Here is a 26,714-nt window from a genome sequence, read left to right as displayed (position 1 = left end):
TAAAAATATATCTCTATTCTTATGCCTGTGAGATTAAATGATTTGATTATGTAAAGTTAAATCAGTGTCGATTTAATGTTAATTAGTAGTGTAGTAGGAATAATTTAAAGAACTTATTATTGTTCGAAATTTTACATAATTGTAATAAGCAAAAAAACCTGAACAAAAAAATGTTAAAAAAACATTGTTGTGATTTCATCACGCGACTCTCATAACAAATACGAAACTAATTCGTACTGATTTTGATGAGACGAATATTATCTCCATAAATGTAAAAATATTCAATCCAGTTGTGTTTGTAACGTGGCTCCGTTGATACGTTTGGCAAATGTCAAAGCACAGGCATAAGTTTTTTTTTAATTCAACGCGCACTGTGAACGATATGATCGCAGTAACTTTTTATTTTTTATTAATATCCGGCGTTGGCTGTCTGCGCCTCGAGCAAGTCTTAATTTTTAGTCGTCACAACATAAGGGCTCCAATAACAAAAGACACAGAAGAATACACAAACAAAATATTTCCGAAATGGTCTTTGGAGCCGGCCCTGCTGACGGAAAAGGGGGCCTTATTGGAAGGCTACATGGGCGAATATCTAACGAAATGGATGACAGAGAATCAACTCTTACCCGGAACGTGTCCCGACAAAGAAACCGTTTTGATTTATGCGAATAACAAGAGACGAACCATAGCTACTGCGAAGGCGTTTGTCGATGCCGCATTCCCTGACTGCAATGTAAACGTGAAGTATGAAAAGGATTTTGATATACATGACATCACTTTTAATTATGCTATTCATAACACCACCGAAGCCTACAAACAAAAAGTACTCGAAGAAATCGAGGAAATGCTCGCCAATTGTAAACTAACAGATGCCTACGAAGAATTAGACAAGATTATCGACATAAAAACCTCTAAAATATGCGAAACTAAAGGATTCTGCGATTTGGTCCACGACAAGAATATTGTAATTTATCACGCTGGCGACAAACTGAAGTTGAACGGACCTCTGACAATAGGAAATGAAGTAGTTGATAATTTTATAATGAGTTACTACGAAGGACGTCCTCTGGAAGAAGTTGCGTGGGGAGAAATCACTAGTCCCGAGCAATGGAAAGTTCTAACTAAAATAACGGCTATGGATCAAAAAATACGGTTTAATATTCCCTCATCTGTCAAGGATACTGCCCGACCTACGATCAGATATATGAGGTCTATATTCACAAATGAAAATATTAAACTTGCTTTGCTCGTGGGCCACGATGCGAATTTGAACTTAATAACCAACGCTTTAGGCTTCAATCCGTTTGTGTTACCTGAGCAGTACGAGCCGTACCCGGTAGGCGGGAAGATTATATTTCAAAAATGGAAAGACGCGGCCGGTGATTATTATTTGAAAGTAGAATACGTTTATCTGTCATGGAATCAATTAAGAGATGGCGTTAAAATTAACATTCAAAGCCCGCCATTACGAGTTACATTGGGAATCAAAGACTGCGCGATCGATAAAAATGGTTTATGTCCGTGGGATGATTTCATAAAATTAATAAATAAGTATTAAATTTTCGTTAATTTCATAATTAATGTGTATGTGTATAAAACAAAATAAACACAATTTTAAGTAAATTATGCATATTGTTCTTGTTCTACTGCAATATATTTTCGAATTCGGAAATTCAAAGAATATAGCAGGGGGTGAAGTTCTCATTCAAAGGCGAAATACATTCAACTATATAGCGTCATCTTACTCTTACGGGTCATCTTACTCCGGGTCAATTTTTAAACTTTTTGGCACTAATCTTAATATATAAAAATGAATTGCTTTAGTCTTAGTTAGTCTCGCTAAAACTAGAGAACGGCTGGACCGATTTGGCTAATTTTGGTCTTGAATTATTTGTGGAAGTCCAGAGAAGGTTTAAAAGGTAGATAAATATGATAATGCTCGGAATTAAATAAAAATAACAATTTTGTTTTTACTTTGATGTGTCCCCTGTCGGACGGATTCATTTTGTTTGTTTTATGTTTATTAGAAACAAAAGTTTAGATCTTTTATTTATCGATTAAGGCACTACGCAGTCTGCCGGGTCAGCTAGTGATCAATAAAGACTAGGTACTAAAAACTTATGTCATTTACGTATTTGAAGGTCCCTTCCATAAACATGCACCAACTTTATCAGTAGAACAAATTGAGAGATAATTATAATAAATATTGAAAATAACGTTTTTATTGATTAGATATTCGTAACATTTTGTGTATTGTAAAAAAATTTATAAATGGAGATCTGTATTCAGGAAAACAGAGTAAAATTCATTTAGAGTACATTCATACATAGTACAGTAACATTCAGGTTTGCAGCAGACATTTTGAGAAGTGCTCTATACTATCACTAAATTTTAATATGCTTATTAAAAATTCAGTTCCCACATTATTTCTTGGTAAATCGATATACATAGTATTGTACCTTTTATCTATGTAGTAAAACAGTCTATTTGTCATCAATTTCTGTTAAATAAGATATTTCAATATAAGTAGTATTGATAGATAAATTAAAAAAAAATAAAGGGTTTGGGATTAATATCCTATAGCTTTTTATTTAATTACTTTTTACTTTTTATTTAATAATTGTTATTGTTGTTACACGCTGGGGCTCGGGATAAATAAAATTCTACCGAATTACAAGTTAACATTGTATTTATCCCTTACAACACTTAAAACACTTCACAAACACTTTAAAATTCTCAGTTCGCTTCTTCCGCTTCGCTTCAGGTGATCCGTTCGTTGTTTCGCTTCAAGTAGTTCTGATTACAAACTGACTGCGTGCCATCTCTGCAACGCTTTTATAGCCGATACGACATCCCTAGAATTATCTAGAATATTCCACAAAAGTCGAGTATTGTGTGTTTCCGCTATCTCACAATAGATGGCATTGTACTTCTCGAGCGTTCTAGATGTTACTAGAATCTTCGATATTAGTTCGGCTATTCGGCGATAGATGGCGTTACTCTTACCGGTGTAAGATTATTTTAGTACATGAGGATTTAAGTTGAAGCTTGTTATAAGTTATATATACAGTGTAAGTGAATAGATTAGTGTAGATGTAATTATAGAATGAATATATTTAATAATTATTATACAAAAAATATTTTGTTTGTAAATATTTCAGGCTAAAATCGTACAGCTCCCGTCGAAATGGTTGCAGTTGTTGAGTGAAACTGTGCCGCCTTTAAGTATTTTATTTATTTATTGTTTAGATGGGTGGACGAGCTCACAGCCCAGCTGGTGTTAAGTGGTTACTGGAGCCCATAGAATGTCTGTGGGACATGTAGATGTCTACAACGTAAATGCGCCACCCACCTTGAGATATAAGTTTTAAGGTCTCAGTATAGTTACAACGGCTGCCCCACCCTTAAAACCGAAACGCATTACTGCTTCACGGCAGAAATAGGCAGGGTGGTGGTACCTATCCGGGCGGACTCACAAGAGGTCCTACCACCAGTAATTATGCAAATTATAATTTTGCCGGTTTGATTTTTATTACACGATGTTATTCCTTCACCGTGGAAGTCAATCGTGAACATTTGTTGAGTACGTATTTCATTAGCAAAATTGGTACCCGCCTGGGATTCGAACACCGGTACATCGCTCGATACGAATGCACCGGACGTCTTATCCTTTAGGCCACGACGACTTCAAGTCCGGCTAGTAGTGTTATACATTCATTCATTATTAATAATTATAAAATTAACATTATTATTTATTATCATTATTATTAGGGAGTCCAACTTTCATATAAATATTAGCCTATCCATTAAGTATATGTATATTCATGGATACCAAGTTTCAAGTCAATCGGATGCCTGGTTCAGTAGTTATAACGGAATGTAGACAGCGGCTTGGCTCTGCCCCTGGCATTGCTGAAGTCCATGGGCGACGGTAACCACTCACCATCAGGTGGGCCGTGTGCTCTTCTGCCTCCTCCCCTCCTCGCGTCGTTTTCCTCATTACTGAGGTTCGAGACTTCCCCGCTGCATCAGCCTCTCCCACACGACTTCCCTCCATCTGCCGCGATCCTTTGCTTCATGAAGGTCATTATGGAAATTGATGCTCAGAGAAGATCGTACTTGGTCCGACCATCTCGTGGGACTGCGTCCTCTGGGACGTTTGCCATCTACCTTTCCTGTCACCATCAGCTGCTCAAGATTGTGACCCTCTTTACGAGCAATATGTCCGAAGAATTCCAGCACCCTACGAAGGCATATAGTGGACAGTCTGGCTTTGATATGAAGCTCTCTCAGAATAGACACGTTGGTGCGAAAGGCAGTCCATGGAATCTGTAGCATTTTTCTCCAACACCACATTTCAAAAGCGTCTATTCGGTCTCTGTCGGCCTTCTTCATTGTCCAGGTCTCCGCGCCATAACTGAATATGGAGAAAACTAGCGAACTCACCAATTTGGTTTTAGTTTTTCGCGTCCCATATCTTATGCAGCTGGGACATTGCATTTTTGGCCATCCCTATACGTCTCCTTATCTCTTTTTCGCATGATCCCGTGTTATTAATGTTAGACCCTAGGTAGACGAAGTCGCTCACGATGTCAAGGTTCAGCGTTCCCGTTAGTTCAAGGCTGTTGGTTCGATCTACAATCATCACTTTGGTTTTGCTGTGATTGACTTTTAGACCCAACAGCAAACTGATGTTCTCAATCCGAGCAAGGAGGTTCACCATCTCGATTTCACTTGCAGCAAGGAGTGTGGTGTCATCTGCGTAGCGGAGGTTGGTTACTTTAGTGCCACCTATTGTGACTCCACCCTCCCAACCTTCACATGCCCGCCTGATTATGTACTCTCCATAGGCGTTAAAGAGAATAGGGGACAGGATACATCCCTGTCTTACCCCTTTACCGAAACCAAAAAGCGCTGATGTGCAGTTCTCGACCTTTACCATTCCTTGATTGTCCAGGTATAGAGAGCGGATGAGGGCAATGAGGTGTAGAGGTACTCCCAGTTCACTAAGTACCTTCCATAGGTCCGACCACACAACACAGTCAAAGGCTTTACTGTAGTCGATAAAGCAAAAGATGGTGGGTGTGTTGAACTCGTAGGCCTTTTCGATCAATTGGCGAATATTTAGAATTTGCTCACGGGTACCTTTGCCCTTTACAAAACCCGCCTGTTCCTGTGGTATTTGCCAGTTCAGATAGTATCGAATCCTGTTATTGATGATATGTAACATCACTTTGCTGGCATGTGATATCAGTGCAAGGGTTCTATAATTATCGCACTTAGAAGTGGATCCCTTTTTGTGAAGAGGTAATATGATCGACTTAGTCCAGTCTGAGGCCATCTTCCAGTTCGCCAGATGTTGTCGCAAATTCTGTGTAGGACTTTTACGGCTTTAGGACCCAGGGCTTTTATTATTTCCGATGTAACACGATCTGGACCAGGGGCTTTCCTGTATTTAAGCGCGTCTATAGCAGCCGAGATCTCTGATTCAAGGATGGGTGGTTCTAGCGTTAACTCGCACCAATTTGTTGTATCTTGTGGTGAGTTGCATTCATGTGAGTTTCTATAAAGATTCTCGCAGTAATTGCGCCATCTCTTCGTCACTGCCTCTAAGTCTTGCAAAGGCGTACCATCTTCATATTCTATCAGCCATGATCTAGGTTTGAACTGTTTTGTCAGCAGTTTTAACTTCTTGAAGAGGTCCGAGCTTTTCGATCTGAACGCATGCTCCTCTACTTCTTCACAGATGCGCTCAACAAAGTTGTTTTTATCGTGCCGACATTGTCTTTGGATCATTCTAGAAAGCTCCGAGTACTTTACTCTGTCTGCTGGATCTGATAACCCACGGCCTCTAAGCTCCTTCCTATCCTGTATGAGTTTCAAGGTCTTATCTGACATCCAGATCTGTTTAGGGCAGGGTGTAAGAGGGTGCTTGTTGCTAATAATTTCGAATGTCTCATTGATCTGGTCCTTAAGGTGTCTCCACTGTTCGTCCGAGTCCGCGTTTGCTAATGGAGATGTTTGAACAATCGCTGCGTCAAGTGCACATTGGAACTGCTTTTGTTCTGCGGGCGTTAACGTACACATAGGCTTGAGGCACTTTTTCTTTATTGCTTTGAGGCGCAGGGCAAACTTAGCAACCAACAAACTATGGTCGGATCCACAATCAGCTCCCGGGAAGGTTTTCACGTTGGTTATTGATGATCTCCAGCGACTACTAATCAGTATATAATCAATCTGGTTACGGCAGCGGTCGCCAGGAGATGTCCATGTGTAAAGCCGTCTCGGGTGATGCTGGAAACAAGTGTTCATTATCGTGAGTTTCTTAAGCTCTTCTGCCTACAAGGGCAATAAAAAAAAATCCGTAAAAACCACTGTAGATTTATATATTTAGTATAGATGGAGCGTAAATAATGCTAATAAAAAGTTTTAAAATATATTTTTAAAAAATCAGGGTCGATCTTTTTCCGTCCCAGAATCAAAGGTGTCATTAGTACTATCGTCTATCTTCGTCTTTGGAAGCGGTCTCCTGACACCCAGTATATGTAGAAATCTGTTTTTTTTATTATATGTTATTAAACCTAATGACTACTAAAGCCTTGAATACACGTTCTGCTGTGTTTCGATTCACGCCCCAATATTATCTATAATGCTATTTTAAAATACAAAATTCATTAAATGTACGACGAAGCAAAGTTAGTGATTACAGATGTAATGTTTTCTTACAAGGTTGTGACCCGTCACCATGAACTATAGGCAAGAACTATTATCATTATGAAACAAATTTATTAAATTCAATTCAAGTTGTCTGCTATTTTTGTAATAGGAATTTTTGTTGTAGGAAAGCGGACATGTTTATGTTCCGTATGAATGATAAATGAAAAATATGTCTCCATTCTTATGCCTGTGAGATCGAATGATTTGATTATGTAAAGTTAAATCAGTGTCGATTTTATTGGAGTTTGAATATGAAAGTAGTGGCAGGCAATACTTGTCAAATGTGAAGGAACAGATTACAAATATTGGAATGCTTATTTAAATGTTTAAAACAGATAATTGTCTTGAGTGATGACAAAGACTTCTCATCTAGACTTAAGTGTATAATCTATGATCTAGACACAGACAGAGCAACACCTTAGGGTTTTATAAAATAAAATATTGTAATGGTGTAATAGTATACAAAGTGTTTGCAATAATAATATAATTGTTTTTAAATAACCCCTCACCTACAGAACCCAGTCCCCTCAAATTTAACTGTCCAACAGATGTAATGTAATTAGTAGTGTAGTATAAAGGACTTATTATTGTTCAAAATTTTAAACAATTGTAAAAAAGCAAAAAAAAACTGAACAAAAAAATGTTAAAAAAACATTGTTGTGATTTCATCACGCGACCCTCCGAACAAATACGAAAGTAATTCGTACTGATTTTGATGAGACGAGTATTATCTACATAAATGTAAAAATATTCAATCCAGTTGTGTTTGTAACGTGGCTCCGTTGATACGTTTGGCAAATGTCAAAGCACAGGCATAAGTTTTTTTTTAATTCAACGCGCACTGTGAACGATATGATCGCAGTAACTTTTTATTTTTTATTAATATCCGGCGTTGGCTGTCTGCGCGTCGAGCAAGTCTTAATTTTTAGTCGTCACAACCTAAGGGCTCCAATAACAAAAGACATAGAGGAATACACGAACAAAATATTTCCGAAATGGTCCCAAGAGCCGGCCCTGCTGACAGAAAAAGGAGTCTTATTAGAAGGATATATGAGCGAATATCTAACGAAATGGATGAGAGAGAATCAACTCTTACCCGGAACGTGCCCCGACAAAGAAACCGTTTTGATTTATGCGAATAACAAGAGACGAACCATAGCTACTGCGAAGGCGTTTGTCGATGCCGCATTCCCTGACTGTAATATAAACGTGAAGTATAAAAAGGATTTTGAAAAATATGACGTCACCTTTAATTATGCTATTCGTAACTCCACCGACTCCTATAAAAGAAAAGTACTCGAAGAAATCGAGGAAATGCTCGCCAAATATAATCTAACAGATGCCTACGAAGAATTAGACAAGATTATCGACATAAAAACCTCTAAAATATGCGAAACTGAAGGATTCTGCGATTTGGTCCACGATAAGAATATTGTAATTTATCACGCTGGCGAGGAACTGGAGTTGAACGGACCTCTGACAATAGGAAATGAAGTACTTGATAATTTTATAATGAGTTACTACGAAGGACGTCCGCTGGAAGAAGTTGCGTGGGGAGAAGTCACTAGTCCCGAGCAATGGAAAGTTCTAACTAAAATAACGGCTATGGATCAAAAAATACGGTTTAATATTCCCTCATCTGTCAAGGATACTGCCCGACCTACGATCAGATATATGAGGTCTATATTCACAAATGAAAATATTAAACTTGCTTTGCTCGTGGGCCACGACACTAATTTGAACTTAATAACCGACGCTTTAGGTTTTAATCCGTTTGTGTTACCTGAGCAGTACGAGCCGTACCCCGTAGGCGGGAAAATTATATTTCAAAAATGGAAAGACGCGGCCGGTGATTATTATTTGAAAGTAGAATACGTTTATCTGTCTTGGAATCAAATAAGAGATGGCGATAAAATTAACATTCAAAATCCGCCATTACGAGTTACACTGGGAATCAAAGACTGCGCGATCGATAAAAATGGTTTATGTCCGTGGGATGATTTTATAAAATTAATAAATAAGTATTAAATTTTCATAATTAATTTGTATGTGTATAAAACAAAATAAACATAATTTTAAGTAAATTATGCATATTGTTTCTTCTGTTATGCAGTATATTCGAAACGTTCGGAAATTCAAAGTATATAGCAGGGGTGAAGTTCTCATTCAAAGGCGAAATACATTCAACTAGCGTCATCTTACTCCGGGTCAATTTTTAAACTTTTTGGTACTAATTACCTAATAAACTCATCATAGATAACTCAGATATGAGTTTGATTATGTTTTGACCATGGAGTTAATAAGTATAGTAACTCTATGGTTTTGACTCAATAAAAAATATTAGTAATATTAGCATTGGTAGAAGTTGGAACTATTTTGGAAACAAAAAACAATTTGTTACAAACACAAACCTTAATATCAACAATTTTTATTTTTAATACCGTCATAACTTTTGTTACATAATATACCAAATAATATTTCTTTTAGGAAAATAAACAGTATCATGGCAATAAATTGCTATTAAAACCAAATTTTACAAATATAATTTTTTCGATTGGCAGCTTTGTAGTTTTTAAAATGGCGTAATGTTTTCATTTTTTTTATCGTTTTTGATTTGACCTGGCTTTAAGAGCTATGTTATATCATAATATCAATTTAGAGCAATGTTTGTGAAAATAAAAGACGATTTGGCAGTGAAAAACTATTTCTTGAATTTTCCTTGAATTTAACCTATCTCCAAAATTTATTTCTTTCTTCATGTTAAGTTCGTATGTACATGTATGCCTCGATAACGGTGAGCTTGCAGTGTTTTCCCGCTATATCATTTGCTAACAGAAATACTATTAATTCATTTGTATGTACTAGCACCAACTAGTGGCCCTATTCCTGCTGCCAAGCTATCATATTATGTTCAGATTCGATCGAGACAGTCGTTAGAATTATAACTCGTTCTATCATACCTCACATAGTTGTCGCAAGTGGGTGGCGGCATTTATGTTTTGCCACGCAGAGTATCTGCTTATTATCAAGTGGTACGTGAATTAGTTTTTCAAATGATCACTAAAATACTTATAGTCGTCGTGGCCTAAAGGATAAGACGTCGTGCATTCGTATTGAGCCATGTAACGGTGTTCCAATCCTGCAGGCGGGTACCAATTTTTCTTATGAAATACGTACTTAATCAATGTTCACGATTGACTTCCACGGTGAAGGAATAACATCGTGTAATAAAAATGAAACCCGCAAAATTATAATTTGCATAATTACTGGTGGTAGGACCTCTTGTAAGTCCGCGCGGGTGGGTACCACCACTCTGCCTATTTCTGCCGTCAAGCAGTAATGCGTTTCGGTTTGAAGGGTTGGGCAGCCGTTGTAACTATACTTGAGACTTCAAAACATATATCTCAAGGTGGGTTCCGCATTTACGTTGTAGATGTCTATGGGCTCCAGTAACCACTTAACACCAGGTGGGCTGTGAGCTCGTCCACCCATTTAAGAAAAAAAAAGACTTGCTAGGTACTAAAAACTTATGTCATCTTAATTTTAGGTATTTGAAAGTCCCTTCCATACATTTCCGAATCCACAAAGTATGTCAGTAGAACAAATTGAGAGATTCAATAAATGGAAATCTGTTCTCAGCGCAGACTCTCAGGAAGACACAAAAATACATGTATAATAAATAACATTCGGCTTTACAACAGACATTTTGAGAAGTGCCATAAACTATCATCAAATATATTTACTAAAATTCAGTTCCAACATTATTCCTTGGTAAATCATTATAATATATTATACCTTTTATTTATATAGTAAAACTGTATATTTGTCATTATTTTCTGTTAATTAAGATATTTCAATATTTAATAATTAGTCAATACTATCAATATAGATAAATTTAAAAATTAAATAAAGGGTATGTTAGTTAATATCCTATAGCTTTTTATTTAATTCCTTTTTTTTAAATAATTGTTATTAATTTAGTATATGAGAATTTAAGAAGTTTGTTATAAGTTATACAGTGTAAGTAAATAGATTAGTGTAGATGTAATTGAAATATAAATAAATGTAATGTATAGAATGAAAAAATAATTATTATTCTACCAAAATTATTATTTTTTTGCTTGTAAATATTTCAGGCCAAACCATGCAACTCCCATTGAAATTTATAGGCTGCAGTTGGTGAGTGGAATCGAGTAATATGGAAAAATTTTAAAGTGTATTAAACAGAGGTTGGTACCAATATCCAATATCTGTCTTTTTCAACAAATGACTTTGTTACTGAACACAAAATTATTCATGTATGTCAAAAACAGTATTGGGATAATTTATCTACATAGTATATTTGGTTTTCAATATTTGACTTTTCTTTTCAGCCTTTAAGAAGAGCACAAATTATAATTGGATTTTTTTGAAATTAATGAAACCAGTGAAAGAATTAAAGGATAAATGTAGAAAACAAAGAAATGAAATTAAAATTGTAAAAAAGCTTTCAAGGACTAAAGCTTTTATTAAAAAAATAGATAAATTACCTGAACCCATAAATCTTTTTATAAAGATTGATGATGGGGGATGGGGGATGACTGCCATGTTACACCAAGTGGCCTGCAAGCATGTTCATTCTTCTACGCAATGTAAATTAATATAAAATATTTACTTTCAAAGGATTGATAATGTCAAAATTTGATGGGAAAATTTTATGGAGCACATAAAATGTCTGAAAAATGATAATCAAGATTGATGCACAATATTTGGACCAGAAGGTGTTTATGTCACAAATTAATTAATTTGTATGATTACATTAATACTCAATTTTTCATGGTCGTAGTTTTTTAATATAAGTTACTCACTTAAGGTACTTTGTTTCTCCTTTTCAAAATAGAAACTGATTCAGTGAGGAATTTGAACTCGCAAGGGAACTTATTTTTTTTAAATATGTTTAAAATTATAAATTAATAATTGAAATAGTCCATGAGATCTAAATAATTTAAACCAAATTTTTTTAAATAGGTTTTTTAGTTCTTATTGTTATACAATAAGATTTCAATAGATATTTTAGTTAGTAAGTTAGGCAATAATATATGAAAATGTTGATATACAATATTGTAAACAACCCTTTGTAAATTCTACGGGAAGTTGATTTTAATTGATGGTGGATCAAAAGCCAACGGTCTTGAAAAGTATTATTTGCAATTATTCAGATTAACCACGAAATAGTATGTATGTTACGTCGCATTGTTTTATGTATGAGCTGATAGAAATGGAAATGCCCAGAGATGATTACAGTTATGACATTTTAATTCCTTGAAATCAGTATACTTTACTTGCGTGACTAAGTGTATTAATAATTTATTAAAACCTAAGCGGTAGACAGCGACGCCTATGGCACTGCTGAACTCCATGAGCATTGGTAATCACCTAACCATAAGCAGGATTTTTTATTTATTTCTTAGATGGGTGGACTAGGTCGCAGCCGACCTGGTGTTAAGTGGTAACTGAAGACCATAGATATCTACAACTTAAATGCGCCACCCACCTTGAGATATAAGTTCTAAGGTCTGAGCAGAGGCGGATTTACCCTAAGGCCCGATAGGCCCGGGCCTAGGGCGGACAGATTTAGGGGCGGCCCAAATCTTGTCAAAAAAGCTTAGATATGTAACGTATGCGGCGGCGGCGGACTGCACTGCATGGTGCAATCAATCTATGCCGCATAAAACTATTTTTTTTTCCTAAATTTCTAAATCTAAAAAGTTGACAATAATTTCATTATGTGTAGTCTTGTGGTGGACGCTGAGAAAGAGGCGGCTGATGGCTTGGGGCCTAGGGCAGCCGAGACTGCAAATCTGCCACTGGGTCTGAGTATACCTAGTCTTGCCATAAGTAAATACTGAGACAAAGGAAAACAAAAATGTCTATTGCAAATAACATTTATTACTTTTACAGTGTGTTAGTTTAATACATAAATATAAAAAATTTTAAAGTATATAAAGCTTATTCGAAGTGGTCTCCATTGGCTGCAATACAGTCTTTTAAACGTTGAGGCCAGTTATCAATAGAAGCACGCACTCTTTCCATGGGAAAATTTTTCACTGCCAATCGTACGGATTGTTTTAGGGATTCCAAATTATCATGGCGTTTAGAGCAAGGCGTACTCTCTAAAACTGACCATAAATCATAATCCAGCGGCTTAAGATCGGGACTAGACGACGGCCAGTCTCCAGCTCTGATGAAGTCCGAAACGTTCGTTTTCAACCAAGACTGCGTAGACCGAGCTTTATGACCTGGCGCCGAGTCTTGCTGGAAGGACCATTCTTGATTATTGAACATGGTGTTGTTAAGGGGCTTCACTACCTTCTCAAGAATGGTATCTTGATACACTTGTGCCGATGTTTTGATACCTTGTTCACAAAAGTATGGCTCAGTCACTCCTTCATAGCTAATACCCCACCAAACCATAACTGAAGTCGGATAGTGCCCACGTTGCACTCTGTCGACTAATTGGGAAGTGTTAAAATGTTGCTCAATTGTAAAAATTTTCTCATCCGTAAACAGTTTTTTTTTTATGATTGAATGATTACTTGTGGCCCGGAGGCCTTTCCAGTTTCACCAGGACAGGTGAAACCTGCCAGGGCGAGCAAAGGCTCAGCCAGGAGGGGTGGGATTTGCTAACAGCTACCCGAGCGCCTCCGAAGGAGACCTAACAGCTCAAGAGTAGCTGCTTCGCGAATGAGTCTACTACCGGATCGGAATCGCGACCCGCTGAGAAGATCCGGCGAGAAACTCAGCGAGCTGATTCATGGGTTAGGTTGCACGGCGAACTCTTTGTCGAGTTCGACGAGTACGGTTACCGAGGTCCCTAAGCCTGCTCCTAGTGTCAGAGCTGAAGGCGTCTAATGCAAAAGTTATTGGATCTGATGGATCCGTAAGGACGTGTCTAGGGCGTTGACGGTGACTGGCTCCTGCGTGATCAGGATTCGGGGAGTAGTCAGCGGAGGCAACGATAAGGCGATTACTCTGCGCTTACGTTCCATCGAAGCAATGTCAGAGCTCGACTCAGACCACCGACCTGTCGTTATGCAGCTCGGTCGCCCCCACAACCCAGTCACAGCTACGAGGACCATGGTGGACTGGAAGAAGCTGGGCAAATGCTTAGCCGATGCCGCTCCACCAATCCTCCCCTGCGGCCCGGATTCAACTCCATCCCCCGAGGACACAGTCGAATCCATAAACATCATCACGGATCACATCTCTTCCGCGATCATAAGATCCTCAAAAGAAGTCGATGTGGAGGATAGCTTTCACCGCATCAGACTGTCCCCCGAACTTAGGAACCTCCTAAGAGTTAGAAACGCGGCAATCCGGGCCTACGATCAACTTCCCACGCACTCAAACCGGATTCGGATGCGTCGTCTACAGCGGGATGTAAAATCTCGCCTAAGCGACGCCCGAAATGAGAATTGGGATAGTTACTTAGAAGGACTCGCGCCCTCTCATCAAGCATACTGGCGACTAGCAAGGACTCTCAAGTCCGAAACTACCGCTACTATGCCTCCTCTCGTACGCCCTTCAGGACAACCACCGGCTTTCGATGACGATGACAAGGCAGAGTTGCTGGCCGATGCACTGCAAGAGCAGTGCACCACCAGCACTCAATACGCGGACCCCGAACACTCCGAGGCAGTCGACAGGGAGGTCGAGCGCAGAGCTTCCCTGCCACCCTCGGACGCGTTACCCCCCATTACCTCTGACGAAGTTAGAAAAGTAATAGATAACCTTCAACCTAAGAAGGCACCCGGCTCCGACGGCATCCGCAACCGCGCGTTAAAACTCTTACCAGTCCAACTGATAACAATGTTGGCTACCATCTTAAATGCCGCTATGACGCACTGCATCTTTCCGGCGGTGTGGAAAGAAGCGGACGTTATCGGTATACACAAGCCGGGCAAACCGAATAATGAAACCGCTAGTTACCGTCCGATTAGTCTCCTCCCAGCGATAGGCAAAATTTACGAACGACTCCTTCGGAAACGCCTCTGGGACTTCGTTACCGCGAATAAAATTCTAATAGACGAGCAGTTTGGATTCCGCGCCAAACACTCGTGCGTACAACAAGTGCACCGCCTCACGGTGCACATCTTAATAGGGCTAAATAGGCGTAAACAAATCCCGACCGGCGCCCTCTTCTTCGATGTAGCGAAGGCGTTCGACAAAGTCTGGCACAACGGTTTGATCTACAAACTGTACAACATGGGAGTGCCAGACAGACTCGTGCTCATCATACGAGACTTCTTGTCGAACCGTTCGTTTCGATATCGAGTAGAGGGAACTCGTTCTCGTCCCCGTCATCTGACTGCCGGAGTCCCGCAAGGCTCCGCACTCTCCCCGTTACTATTTAGTTTGTATATCAACGATATACCCCGGTCTCCGGAGACCCATCTAGCGCTCTTCGCCGATGACACGGCTATCTACTACTCGTGTAGGAAGATGTCGTTGCTTCATCGGCGACTCCAGACCGCAGTAACCACCATGGGACAGTGGTTCCGGAAGTGGCGAATAGACATTAACCCCACGAAAAGCACAGCGGTGCTATTCAAAAGGGGTCGCCCTCCGAATACCACTTCGAGCACCCCACTCCCCAATAGGCGCGTAAACACCTCCGCCGTTAGCCCCATCACTCTCTTTGACCAGCCCATACCGTGGGCCCCGAAGGTCAAATACCTAGGCGTCACCCTCGACAGAGGGATGACATTCCGTCCCCACGTAAAAACGGTACGCGATCGCGCCGCGTTTATACTAGGACGACTCTACCCAATGCTTTGTAGACGAAGCAAACTGTCCCTCCGTAACAAGGTAACCCTCTACAAAACTTGCATACGCCCCGTCATGACGTATGCAAGCGTAGTGTTCGCTCACGCGGCCCGCACCAACTTGAAACCCCTTCAGGTTATACAATCCCGATTCTGCAGGATAGCCGTCGGAGCACCATGGTTCCAGAGGAACGTGGACCTCCACGATGACCTGGAGCTCGACCCCGTCAGTAAGTATCTACAGTCGGCATCGCTGCGCCACTTTGAGAAGGCGGCACGACATGAGAATCCTCTTGTCGTGGCCGCCGGAAACTACATACCCGATCCTGTAGACCGTTTGGTAAACCGTCGACGTCGCCCAAAGCACGTCATCACGGATCCTCCTGATCCATTAACGGTGCTTTTAGGCAATACAAGCACCGGTCACCGTCCTCGCCGAACCCGTCGCTTGCGACGAAGGGCTCGACGAGCGAATTAACCCACAGACACAGCCCACTGAGTTTCTCGCCGGATCTTCTCAGTGGGTCGCGCTTCCGATCCGGTGGTAGATTCTGCGAAGCACTGCTCTTGCTAGGGCGGTGTTAGCAATTCTCCGGTTTGAGCCCCGCGAGCTCACCTACACAAGCTAGGGTACGCTGAAATAGCCTCTCAAGGCTATCAGCATAGGTAGGAATAAAAAAAAAGGCGATTATCATGACGCATAGCCTTATCGAAGTACCGTTCCGACGCTGACTTCATGTATTTCTGGATAGATTCGAGGCCCAGGTCGTCGTGTAGGTCAACGTTCCTCACGAACCACGGAGCTCCGACGGCTAACCTGCAAAAGCGGGATTGTAGAGATTGTAGGGTGTCTAAGTGTGTGCGGGCCGCGTGAGCGAACACCACACTCGCGTAAGTCATGACGGGCCTTATGCAAGTTTTGTAAAGTGTCACCTTGTTCCGAAGGGACATTTTACTCCGCTTACAGATCATGGGGTAGAGTCTACCGAGAATAAACGCGGCACGGTCACGGACTGATTTTATATGTGGGCGGAATGTCATCGATGCATCCAGGGTAACGCCCAGGTACTTGACCTTCCTGGCCCAGGGTATGGGTTGTCTAAAGAGAGTAATCGGGGGTGTGAGATTCCTCCTCCTAATACGGGAGGAAATCCGTGTGGAGCTTTCCCTCTGAAATAGCACCGCAGTACTTTTCGCTGGGTTGATGTCTATGCGCCATTTTCGGAACCACTGTCCTAGGGCTAGGGCTGCGCTCTGAAGCTTCTTCGCGATTAGGGACTTGTTTCTACTGGAATAGTAAACAGTCGTGTCGTCGGCGAATAAAGCTAAATGGGTCGGTGGCGACCGGGGAATATCGTTAACGAATAAGCTAAATAGGAGGGGTGAGAGGACAGAGCCTTGCGGGACTCCAGTTGTGAGAGGGAAAATTTTTTTTTTTCTATGACCTCCCTTTGCGTACCGCTTCAGTAGTTGTTTCGATTTTACCACCCTATTCTCTTTTAAATTATCAGTTAAGAAATGACGTCGCTTATAGGCTGCAAGTCCTAATAGTATAGGATCCGATATACAACGACCTTCACCGAGCTGGTTAATGGATCAAACACATTTTTTATGTAATTTAATATATCAAAAAATATATTGTATATGGGTTGCCTAGCAAATTTCAGTCCAGGATATTTTTAATTAATTTTGTAAGTAAGTAAAGTTGTTGTAGTAACATGTCTTTCTGCAGAGGCCTGAAGGCTCGCCTCTTTGGAAGCTTCGGTAGCATACTTCACACCATCCGGCCCGGGTACCGAAAGGCGCCGGGCGTCAACCGGATCACCCGACAGATCACTTTCAAATGTTTCTCTGTCCATGACTCTCTTGGGATGTAATTGTGGTGGGTTCCCACGTCCTTCCGCATCAGTATTTCGAAGGGATTTAGTCCTTCACGGCAACTGGTCCCGCTCCGGGTCACTGGTTGGATCCGGGGGCTGGGTTATTTCCCGCCGCCCAGTGCTCGGCATTGACGTTTTACGGTAGGAATGTCCATCTCTACTCAACCCTCCTCTTTTCTCATCCGGGCTTGGGACCGGCTATGGCAGACTTAATGCAAACTAATGGTTTTTTAATCAGTTTAATTAATTGTAAGATGATTTTTTTTAAATCTCGTGTTTGTTACATCGATAATATTAATCGATTATCACAAAAGCTAAAGGGTCAGAAACGTCAGAATAGAAAAAAAATTACACGAGATAAAACAAACTATTATAATCATGTGTAAGATTTCTATGAGCGTCGTTAAATATCAACTATTAATATTTATGAGTATTTGTAAGTCGTCATTACTTTTTTGAGATGTTTTTTGAACTTAAATCACTTTGGCGATTTAACGTTATAAAAGGACTTATTTTTGTTCGAAATTTTATACAATTGTATGTTATATATTTACTTTAAACAGTAAATTGTATATCATAAAAGGAAAATAAATAGCTTACCGAAATATACAGGCTTTTATTAAAAAAAAAAAAAAAAATCTCTCTGCATGAAAGGTCTTTTTGATTAGAATGCTGAACACAATCAAACATAATTTTGATTTTACATAATACAATGCTGAACACAATCAAACAGGTTGTAATATTGCATAAGTGCTACAGGGAATTTCAGCGATTCTAAGCGATAAGTTTTTTTCACCTGGTGGTCAGGGGAATTTAATATTCGACCGCATATGCTCGTTTGCCTCTCGTTGTTATAAAAAAAAAAAAAAAAAAAGCGTCACCTGCTGGGTGGGGACCCAACTAAAGCAAAAATAAAAATGAGAGTTGCGCACCTTATTAAGTGTGTGATCTATGACCTAGAAGATCTAGATCATACATACCAAAAACGATTTAAAAAATTAGAACGTTTGAAAACTACAAAGCCGCCAATCGCAAAATAAAATATTTCTAAAATTTGGTTTTAGCAATTTACTTCCATAATCCTGTTTATTTTCCTAAAAGAAATATGTTCTTCATATAAGAAATAAATGAAAAATAAATAATAGTTTAAAAAAACTAACAAAATACGCTTTTATAGAAAATACAACCAAAAAATAGAAAATAAATTTGAATTAAAAATAGTGTAAGAAAAAATGATTTTATTGTAAAAAAGTGTGGGGTGCTTTTCAGGATATTATTAAAATAACCCTTCTACTCATATCTGTTCATAAAATATTTATAACTAGTGATACCATGCATTTGTTAGTTTTTTAAGCTATTAATTTTATTCTTCATTTTTTAGTTGAATTTCAATTCTCTTAAGAATTTTTTTCAATTTTTTTTTAATGTTGAATTATCATCGGTCCTTATTAAGTATACCAAATTTAGAGTTAATCCGACGTTTTGAAGGGGGTCAAAATTATGTTAAAAAAATCCGTTACATACATACGTGTCTGAAGCTAATAAAAGCGTATTAAAAAAAATAGAGTTGCGCATTTATCATTAATATTAAATGTATAATATTACGTGCGCGCCTGCCCGCGCGACCTCTTCCCCCACCCCACCCGCACGCCGGTCCCACGCGCCCGCTGCCGGACCGCACTGTTATATCACGCACTCAATTTTTTATATAATCTTAACTATTCAAATATTTGTCCAAATGATCTAGTGTAAAAGTCAAAGTTTATCTACTTTAAATAACAGATGCGATAAAAGTATTAATTTTTTAATTGTTTTATATATATTTTTTTATTTTGATAAAACGATTTGATAAAAATTTGTTACCACCAAATAATGCGCGTCACAAATAAATTATCAATTTTATTGTACGTAATTATGGTTCACTATTTTGGCGATAATGGCATACAAATAAAATATAGGTATATGCTGTTACGGGCTTTTTTGTAGTACTATTTGTGATAAACATTTTGATTTTACATAATTTACGTCTAACTCCAACGGTTTTTGCGGCGCACGCCAAAAATAACTCGCAGATAACAGATTTTTTCCTTCTTACTTGACACTTATCGTTATATTTTGGGTAATTCACACTATATCTGTATAAAGTATAGCCTATGTGTGAGTCTGATGTGTAAGCTATGTTATTGTAAAGCTTCATCAAAACTGATTTAGTAGTTTTTTCCGTGAAAGAGTAACAAACATATTTCCATACATTCTACAGGTTTTCTTTTTTTGGTCAGGAGGAAATCGCCGGACTTCCGCCCTTCTCTCGGGATGGCGGGTGGGGTATGTCAGAGTCAAACTGACTAAAACCTCCTGTCGCTCAACAACCGACGTCTAAACCTCGCGAGAGACAGAACTCATGAAAAGGCAAAGGGGGGAAAGCGAAGCGTTTAGTGCGGAGCACATCTCTTCCATCACCCTCCCCCTCGGGACGCCGGACTGGCGGTTGTCGGTGCCACGACCACCAGCCCTCTCGGTCGGCAGACTGTCCGAACCCCGCCTAGATGGCGCCAGTTAGAGTGGGTTACCCTACGAAATACCCCGCTGGGCCAGAACCAGCGTGGGTCGAGGATAGCCAGCCTTCGAGGATAGCCGGTCCCCAGACCGACATGTGAGGGGGAACTGGTGGTAGGACCTATTGTGAGTCCGCACGGGTAGGTACCACCGCCCTACCTATTTCTGCCGTGAAGCAGTGATGCGTTTCGGTTTGAAGGGTGGGGCAGCCGTTGTAACTATACTGAGACCTTAGAACTTAAGTCTCAATGTGGGTGGCGCATTTGCGTTGTAGATGTCTATGGGCTCCAGTAACCGCTTAACACCAGGTGGGCGGTGAGCTCGTCCACCCAATTAAGTAATAAAAAAAATTGAAGCTGTACAGACCTAACCAGGCCCTCGTTACCAGGTAACGGTACCTTGATAGGCGCGAGCGCCAACGTGGTGTGCGCCGGCGTGGCTGAGCAGCACGGATATAAGTTCACCTTCATGAACTTCTTCAAGATAGGCTTCCCGATCATGATAGGTCACTTGATCGTAGCCTCACTGTACCTGATTATATGCCACTGCGTTTTTGCCTGGCATTGATCTCTGACCGTATTAGGACTTAACTGCTGGAAGCGGATCTAAAGACTCACTTCCAGGTCATTCGTCCGCAAATGTTACCCCACCTTAGTTATTAACTTAGTATTCTGTATAGTATTAAGGTCCAAGGCTCGCAAAAGCCGATCGGTAAGATCAAAGAGATGTGTGTAAATAAGCAGTAATGTACTGCGAAATCATTAGGGATTAATGGAAACTGACCTCCTTACTTTTGCGTGCTCACTATGTCGAGTAGGGATAAAGAGCAGACTGCATTAGTGCAAGTATCCGTCGTAAAGCGACAGAGAAGGGGACGCCACTGTTGCGTGCGGTATAATCAAAGATGGCGCCAAAAGTAATTACATCAGCCCTCTCGGTCGGCAGGCTATCCGAAGCCCGCTTAGATGGCGCCGGTTAGAGTGAGCTATCCTACGGAATACCCCGCTGGACCAGAACCAGCGTGGTTCGAGAATAGCCAGCCTTCCATCACCCGGATGCTCTTGCGTAAAACGCGTGCAGAGCAGCTTGCACGTCGTCTTCTTATGCCCCCCTCGCCGGTCCCCAGACCGACATGTGAGGGGGACCCGAAACACTTAGAGGGCCAGGGCTTGGGCGAGATCTGCCTCCCTGGCCCCCGCTCGACGGCGGCGGGATTGTGCATCTCTCACGCGCCCCGCCGCCTCCTTCTGCGAGATGGTGCATTCGCAGAAGTCAAGCATCGCCTTACACGACTCGTCACCGCCGAGCATCGATGCCACAACACTCGGCAACGACAAGTCGGTTCCTATTTTTGCGACGAGGACACGGCGCCACCCCTCCCATGCGGGGCAGGCGACGAGCGTATGCTCTGCCGTGTCCAAGTCGCAACCACAATGGTGGCACTCTGCCGTCGGCTCGGCTGTGATCCGGTGCAGGAACTCACCGAAACAACATTCTACAGATAGGATAAAATTTATTTTTTTGTTCTACCACTGCATTGTTCATCTGGTGTTCGATAATTGCGTTGAGGCATGAGGCTGTCTTAAACGGGGTCACGGTTCTCGCTCGCGCGACTCTGTGCGGCTGTTTTTTTTTTACATATTGTCATTTCTTATTTCGCTTATTGTTTAATTTCGGGCACTTTACAGTTTTCGTGGTCACGGACATAGATAATACACATAAATTAGTTATAGATAAGCAACTCAAGCACTCAACAAAAATGTTTACGGGCGTCGGCCACTAGATGGCTTCGCTTCGGTTAGTTTCTCGTTGCTCCTGTGGATGGCAGTAACACATTACCTATCCTATATTTTATTTTTATTCAAGGATTTTGCAAATTTTCAGAAACCACAAATTGATAAAATTTAATCAATTTCACTATAACAAATAAAGACTTGTATGATTTCTTATTTTTTTATTTTCTGTGTTTAGTGATACAAAAATTAAATGCCTTAACTTTAACAACATATAAGTTTAGGGGCATCCGATACAAGATGTCGCTAGCACCCATACAATCTATCGCAGTATCGCAGCATCGCAGTTTCAGATTGCACAGATTGCGGTATTGAGATTAAGCCGTAAATGTAGTCGTTTTTAGCATATTCTTATGAGTATTTAAGAACACGGTCAAGTTCGGAGCGCTGTAAAACCCAGATATATTAATGAAATTAAACAAACTCGTAGCAGAGATTATTCGTTAAAAAACCTTCTATACGATTGCTCTGATATCATCTTATTGTAAAATGACCAGAAAATAGTCATGACATGACTCAAAGAAAACTTTCAAGAATTTTCATTTACCTATTTTTGTTTATAGCTATTTTTCATTTTACGATTAAACGTATTGGAAATAAAGTTGTAGACAATTTAATTTGCTACAAATACCTAGTCAGGTCATAAGTATTGTCACACAGTAAAAACTTTTCTTTTAGAATGCTGGCCACAAAAAAGTTTATTGAATTCGAATTTCGAATTGTTCATGAAAATAAAAATGTATACTTTTAGAATTTTACTCATTTTTAAATATGGAGTGGACGCTTAAAGAAGACCGTGTTGCAGTTATTGCGTTGCATCGTTGCGGTTACGCGCCAATTCAAATTTTTAACATACTGAAAAATTTGAATATAACCAAAAGATTCGTTTATCGCACCATCAAACGATACAATGAAGACTCTAGTGTAGATGACAGGTCAAGAAGTGGTCACCCTCGGTCTGTTAGGACTCCAGCAGTGATAAAAGCTGTGAAGGCGCGAATTCAAAGAAATCCCAAACGTAAGCAGAAACTGTTGGCCCTTCAGATGGGGTTAAGCAGGACCACGGTGAAAAGGGTGTTAAATGAAGACTTAGGGCTTCGGGCATATCGAAGAAAAACAGGACATCGTTTGAATGCTCGTCTAATGGACCTGAGACAGAAGAGATGCCGCGCTTTGTTGAAGCGGTACGCGGGAAAAAAATATCGGGAAATTCTTTTTTCGGATGAAAAAATTTTTACCGTAGAAGAGAGCTACAACAAACAAAATGATAAGGTGTACGCACACAGTAGTGAAGAAGCGAGCAACCGCATTCCGCGTGTCCAACGAGGTCATTTTCCATCCTCGCTCATGGTATGGTTGGGAGTTTCTTATTGGGGCTTAACAGAGGTACATTTTTGTGAGAAAGGTGTAAAAACGAATGCAGTTGTGTATCAAAATACAGTCCTGACGAACCTTGTGGAACCTGTTTCTCATACCATGTTCAATAACAGGCACTGGGTATTCCAACAAGATTCGGCGCCAGCTCATAGAGCGAAGAGCACACAAGACTGGCTGGCGGCGCGTGAAATCGACTTCATCCGGCACGAAGACTGGCCCTCCTCCAGTCCAGATTTGAATCCGTTAGATTACAAGATATGGCAACACTTGGAGGAAAAGGCGTGCTCAAAGCCTCATCCCAATTTGGAGTCACTCAAGACATCCTTGATTAAGGCAGCCGCCGATATTGACATGGACCTCGTTCGTGCTGCGATAGACGACTGGCCGCGCAGATTGAAGGCCTGTATTCAAAATCACGGAGGTCATTTTGAATAAACTTTAGTGTCATAAGAATCTATGTTTTGTTAAATTCATTTTGGTATATTAATGGTTACATAATGAATAAACTTGTTTCAATTATTTTACATTAAACATGTGACAGAATTTATGACCTGACTAGGTAATGTCTTATAGTTTTTTGTAGGATTGCTAATTTACAAAATACACCGCGAAAACCATGTTCATGTGCGCCTCTTTTTTCAAGATGGCGGCAAGGAGACAAGGGTGGCGGCCGCACAGCCTTGAACTTAAGATTATATTAAACCTTCTTCTTCTTCTTCTTTTTGGTCGTTCCCTCAATGCTGAGGATCGTGACTGTATGTCAATCTTCTCCACTCGGTTCGGTTCTGCGCCATATGTACCGCTCCCCATATCTGGCCTCCAGTCACCTCCTTGAGTTGGTCAACCCATCTAGCTGGCGCTCTTCCTCTAGCGCGCTTCCCCTCCATCTGTCCGAGAATTGTGAGTTTCTCCAGGCTGTGCAATGAGGATCGCATTATGTGCCCAAAGAAACTCCGGATCCTTTCCTGGCACATAGTCAGCAGGCGCTTGGTGACCTTCAACTCTTCGAGGATGGAGACATTGGTTCTCATAGCTGTTCAAGGAATGCGTAGCAGCTTTCTCCAGCAATACATTTCAAACGCCTCAATCTTTTTGCGTTCCTTTTTCCTGAGACACCAAGTCTCGACCCCGTACAGGAAGATAAAGTAAAAAAAAAATGCATCCTCTGAAAAACGCACGCTAAGGCCTGAAAAATGTAAGTAACGTTTCAATTGACTAACTACTCTGTCCAGTTTATCAGTCTTTTTTAAAACATTAAAAAGTATCAAAAGATCTCTTTTAAAAAGAACTAAGCACTTATTAAAATAATAAATGTAACGTTCACGCAAACTACAGCAAAACCCCTTCAAATTATCGATAAAACTTGAACAAAAAAATGTATAAAAAAACTTTGTTGTGATTTCATGATGCGACGCTCAGAACAAATAGGAAATTAATTCGTACTGATTTTGATTAAACGAGTTTTATCTCCTTATATGTAAAAATATTCAATCCAGTTGTGTTTGTAACGTGACTCTGTTGACACGTTTGGCAAATGTCAAAGCATAGGCAAGTTTTTTTTTTTAATTCAACGCGCACTGTGAACGAAATGTTGGCGGTAACTTTTTATTTTTTATTATTATCCGGCGTTGGCTGTCTACACCTCGAGCAAGTATTAATTTTTAGTCGTCACAACATAAGGGTTTCATTTTCAAACCGCATAGATGAATACACGAACAAAATATTTCCGAAATGGTCCAAAGAGCCGGGCCTGTTGACGGAAAAAGGAGCTTTATTGGAAGGCTACATGGGCGAATATCTAACGAAATGGGTGATAGAGAATCAACTCTTACCCGGAACATGTCCCGACAAAGAAACTGTTTTGGTTTATGCGAATAATACGAAACGAACCATAGCTACTGCGAAGGCGTTTGTCGATGCCGCATTCCCTGACTGTAATATAAACGTGAAGTATGAAAAGGATTTTAAAAAAAATGACCTCACCTTTAATTATTATATTCATAACACTACCGAGTCCTACAAACGAAAAGTTGTCGAAGAAATCGAGGAAATGCTCGCCAAATATAAACTAACAGATGCCTACGAAGAATTAGACAAGATTATCGACTTAAAACACTCTAAAAAATGCGAAAGAGAAGGATTCTGCGATTTGGTCCACGATAAGAATATTATACTTTATCACGCTGGCGAGGAACTGGAGCTGAACGGACCTTTGACAATAGGAAATGAAGTAGTTGATAATTTCATAATGAGTTACTACGAAGGACGTCCACTGGAAGAAGTTGCGTGGGGAGAAATCACTAGTCCCGAGCAATGGAAAGTTCTAACTAAAATAACAGCTATGGATGAACAAATACGGTTTAATATTCCCTCAGCTGTCAAGGATACTGCCCGACCTACGATCAGATATTTAAGATCTATATTCACAAATGAAAATATTAAATTTGCATTGATCGTGGGCCACGATGTGAATTTGAACTTAATAACCAACGCTTTAGGTTTCAATCCGTTTGTGATACCTAAGCAGTACGAGCCGTACCCCGTAGGCGGGAAGATTATATTTCAAAAATGGAAGGACGTGGCCGGTGATTATTATTTGAAAGTAGAATACGTTTATCTGTCTTGGGATCAATTAAGAAATGGTGTTAAAATCAACTTTCAAAACCCGCCATTACGAGTTACACTGGGGATCAAAGATTGCGCGATCGATAAAAATGGTTTATGTCCGTGGGATGATTTCATGAAATTAATAAATAAGTATTAAATTTTCATAATTAATGTATGTGTATAAAACAAAATAAACACATTATTTTAAGTGAATTATCCATATTGTTTCTGCTGTACTGCAGTATATTCGAAACTTTCGGAAATTTATAGAATATAGTGACCCGTGTGCTTAGTGTGAGTTTTTTAACGTTCTCGATAGCGTAAAAGTAACCCAACGTATGCAGTTGAGACAGTGCCCTTAGCGGCAAACGTAGGCGAACGTTCCAACTCCATACAAATATAATATAACTTTTACGCTATCGAGAACGTTAAAAAAATCGCACTAAGCACACTGAGCTTAGATTACTGCTAGAGATGTTACTAGTTTCGCATACTCGTATTTATGCTTAATCGTGAGTCTTTGGAAAGTATCTGAGATACTGAGTTTTTAAAAATTAATATGAAAATACTGGCCGGTTCATAACTTAGTTCACTCTACTAACAAATTGAGAGCGATAAAACTCGTATTTGACGTCAATAGGCTTAGTTAATATTGAATGTAAGGTGCCGATCGTATTTGAAGACAATGTAGGGTTTTTATAGTTAACAATAGCGATAAATAAAAAAGCAGCTCCGACACGCAACTGAATACATTACTTTTTAAGCGGGTTTATTACTATATATATATGTCGACGCAAGTCCATGATAAAACAAATGTAATTGTTCTGATTATGAAATCAATCATTGTGTCGAATAAATTGGTTGTTTTTAGTTATTAATTAGTATTATGATTTTTCGAATGTGTTTTGCGTTAGAATAAAACCTAAAAGTAATTGATGAAATTATTATGAGTTGTTTAACAGTCGAAACATTCGTCGCCA

The 26,714-nt window shown here is 39.8% G+C and overlaps 4 protein-coding genes and 1 long non-coding RNA gene across 8 annotated transcripts; 4 read left to right on the top strand and 1 right to left on the bottom strand.

Annotated features, from left to right (window-relative positions):
* Positions 1 to 37: 37 nt before the first annotated feature.
* Positions 38 to 1,623, top strand: LOC110386016 (glucose-1-phosphatase). Its single transcript, XM_038019566.2, has one exon. It carries the CDS (start codon positions 329 to 331, stop codon positions 1,556 to 1,558), a length of 1,230 nt encoding a protein of 409 aa, XP_037875494.1. The 5' UTR covers positions 38 to 328; the 3' UTR covers positions 1,559 to 1,623.
* Positions 1,624 to 5,074: 3,451 nt separating this feature from the next.
* On the bottom strand, positions 5,075 to 6,841 carry LOC119630351 (uncharacterized). Its single transcript, XM_038019435.2, has 2 exons — positions 6,727 to 6,841; positions 5,075 to 6,294 (listed from the first exon to the last, which is right to left on the bottom strand). The coding sequence occupies exons 1-2, from the start codon at positions 6,745 to 6,747 to the stop codon at positions 5,251 to 5,253; spliced, it is 1,065 nt and encodes a 354-aa protein (XP_037875363.1). The 5' UTR covers positions 6,748 to 6,841; the 3' UTR covers positions 5,075 to 5,250.
* Positions 6,842 to 7,569: 728 nt separating this feature from the next.
* On the top strand, positions 7,570 to 9,286 carry LOC134201167 (glucose-1-phosphatase-like). The gene is made up of 2 exons (XM_062675491.1): positions 7,570 to 8,704; positions 9,279 to 9,286. The coding sequence occupies exons 1-2, from the start codon at positions 7,570 to 7,572 to the stop codon at positions 9,284 to 9,286; spliced, it is 1,143 nt and encodes a 380-aa protein (XP_062531475.1).
* An 82-nt stretch (positions 9,287 to 9,368) lies between these two features.
* On the top strand, positions 9,369 to 18,006 carry LOC105842285 (probable RNA-directed DNA polymerase from transposon BS). Of its 4 annotated transcripts, none has more exons than XR_002431265.3 (4): positions 9,369 to 9,511; positions 10,362 to 10,488; positions 10,854 to 10,946; positions 11,091 to 18,006. It is a non-coding gene; the product is annotated as a probable RNA-directed DNA polymerase from transposon BS (long non-coding RNA). The 4 variants fall into 4 exon arrangements; XR_002431264.3 differs by having other exon boundaries at positions 9,371 to 9,511; positions 10,357 to 10,488; XR_001139983.4 differs by having other exon boundaries at positions 9,373 to 9,511; positions 10,265 to 10,488.
* Positions 17,780 to 25,891, top strand: LOC101740334 (glucose-1-phosphatase). The gene is made up of 3 exons (XM_062675490.1): positions 17,780 to 17,837; positions 20,346 to 20,462; positions 24,831 to 25,891. The coding sequence occupies exons 1-3, from the start codon at positions 17,780 to 17,782 to the stop codon at positions 25,889 to 25,891; spliced, it is 1,236 nt and encodes a 411-aa protein (XP_062531474.1).
* Positions 25,892 to 26,714: the final 823 nt, after the last annotated feature.

The sequence above is a fragment of the Bombyx mori genome, chromosome 23 (genome assembly GCF_030269925.1).
Source record: "Bombyx mori chromosome 23, ASM3026992v2".
NCBI classification, from domain to species: domain Eukaryota; kingdom Metazoa; phylum Arthropoda; class Insecta; order Lepidoptera; family Bombycidae; genus Bombyx; species Bombyx mori.
The sequence above is the reverse complement of the archived record's forward strand: the minus strand, read 5'-3'. Positions and strand labels throughout refer to the sequence as shown.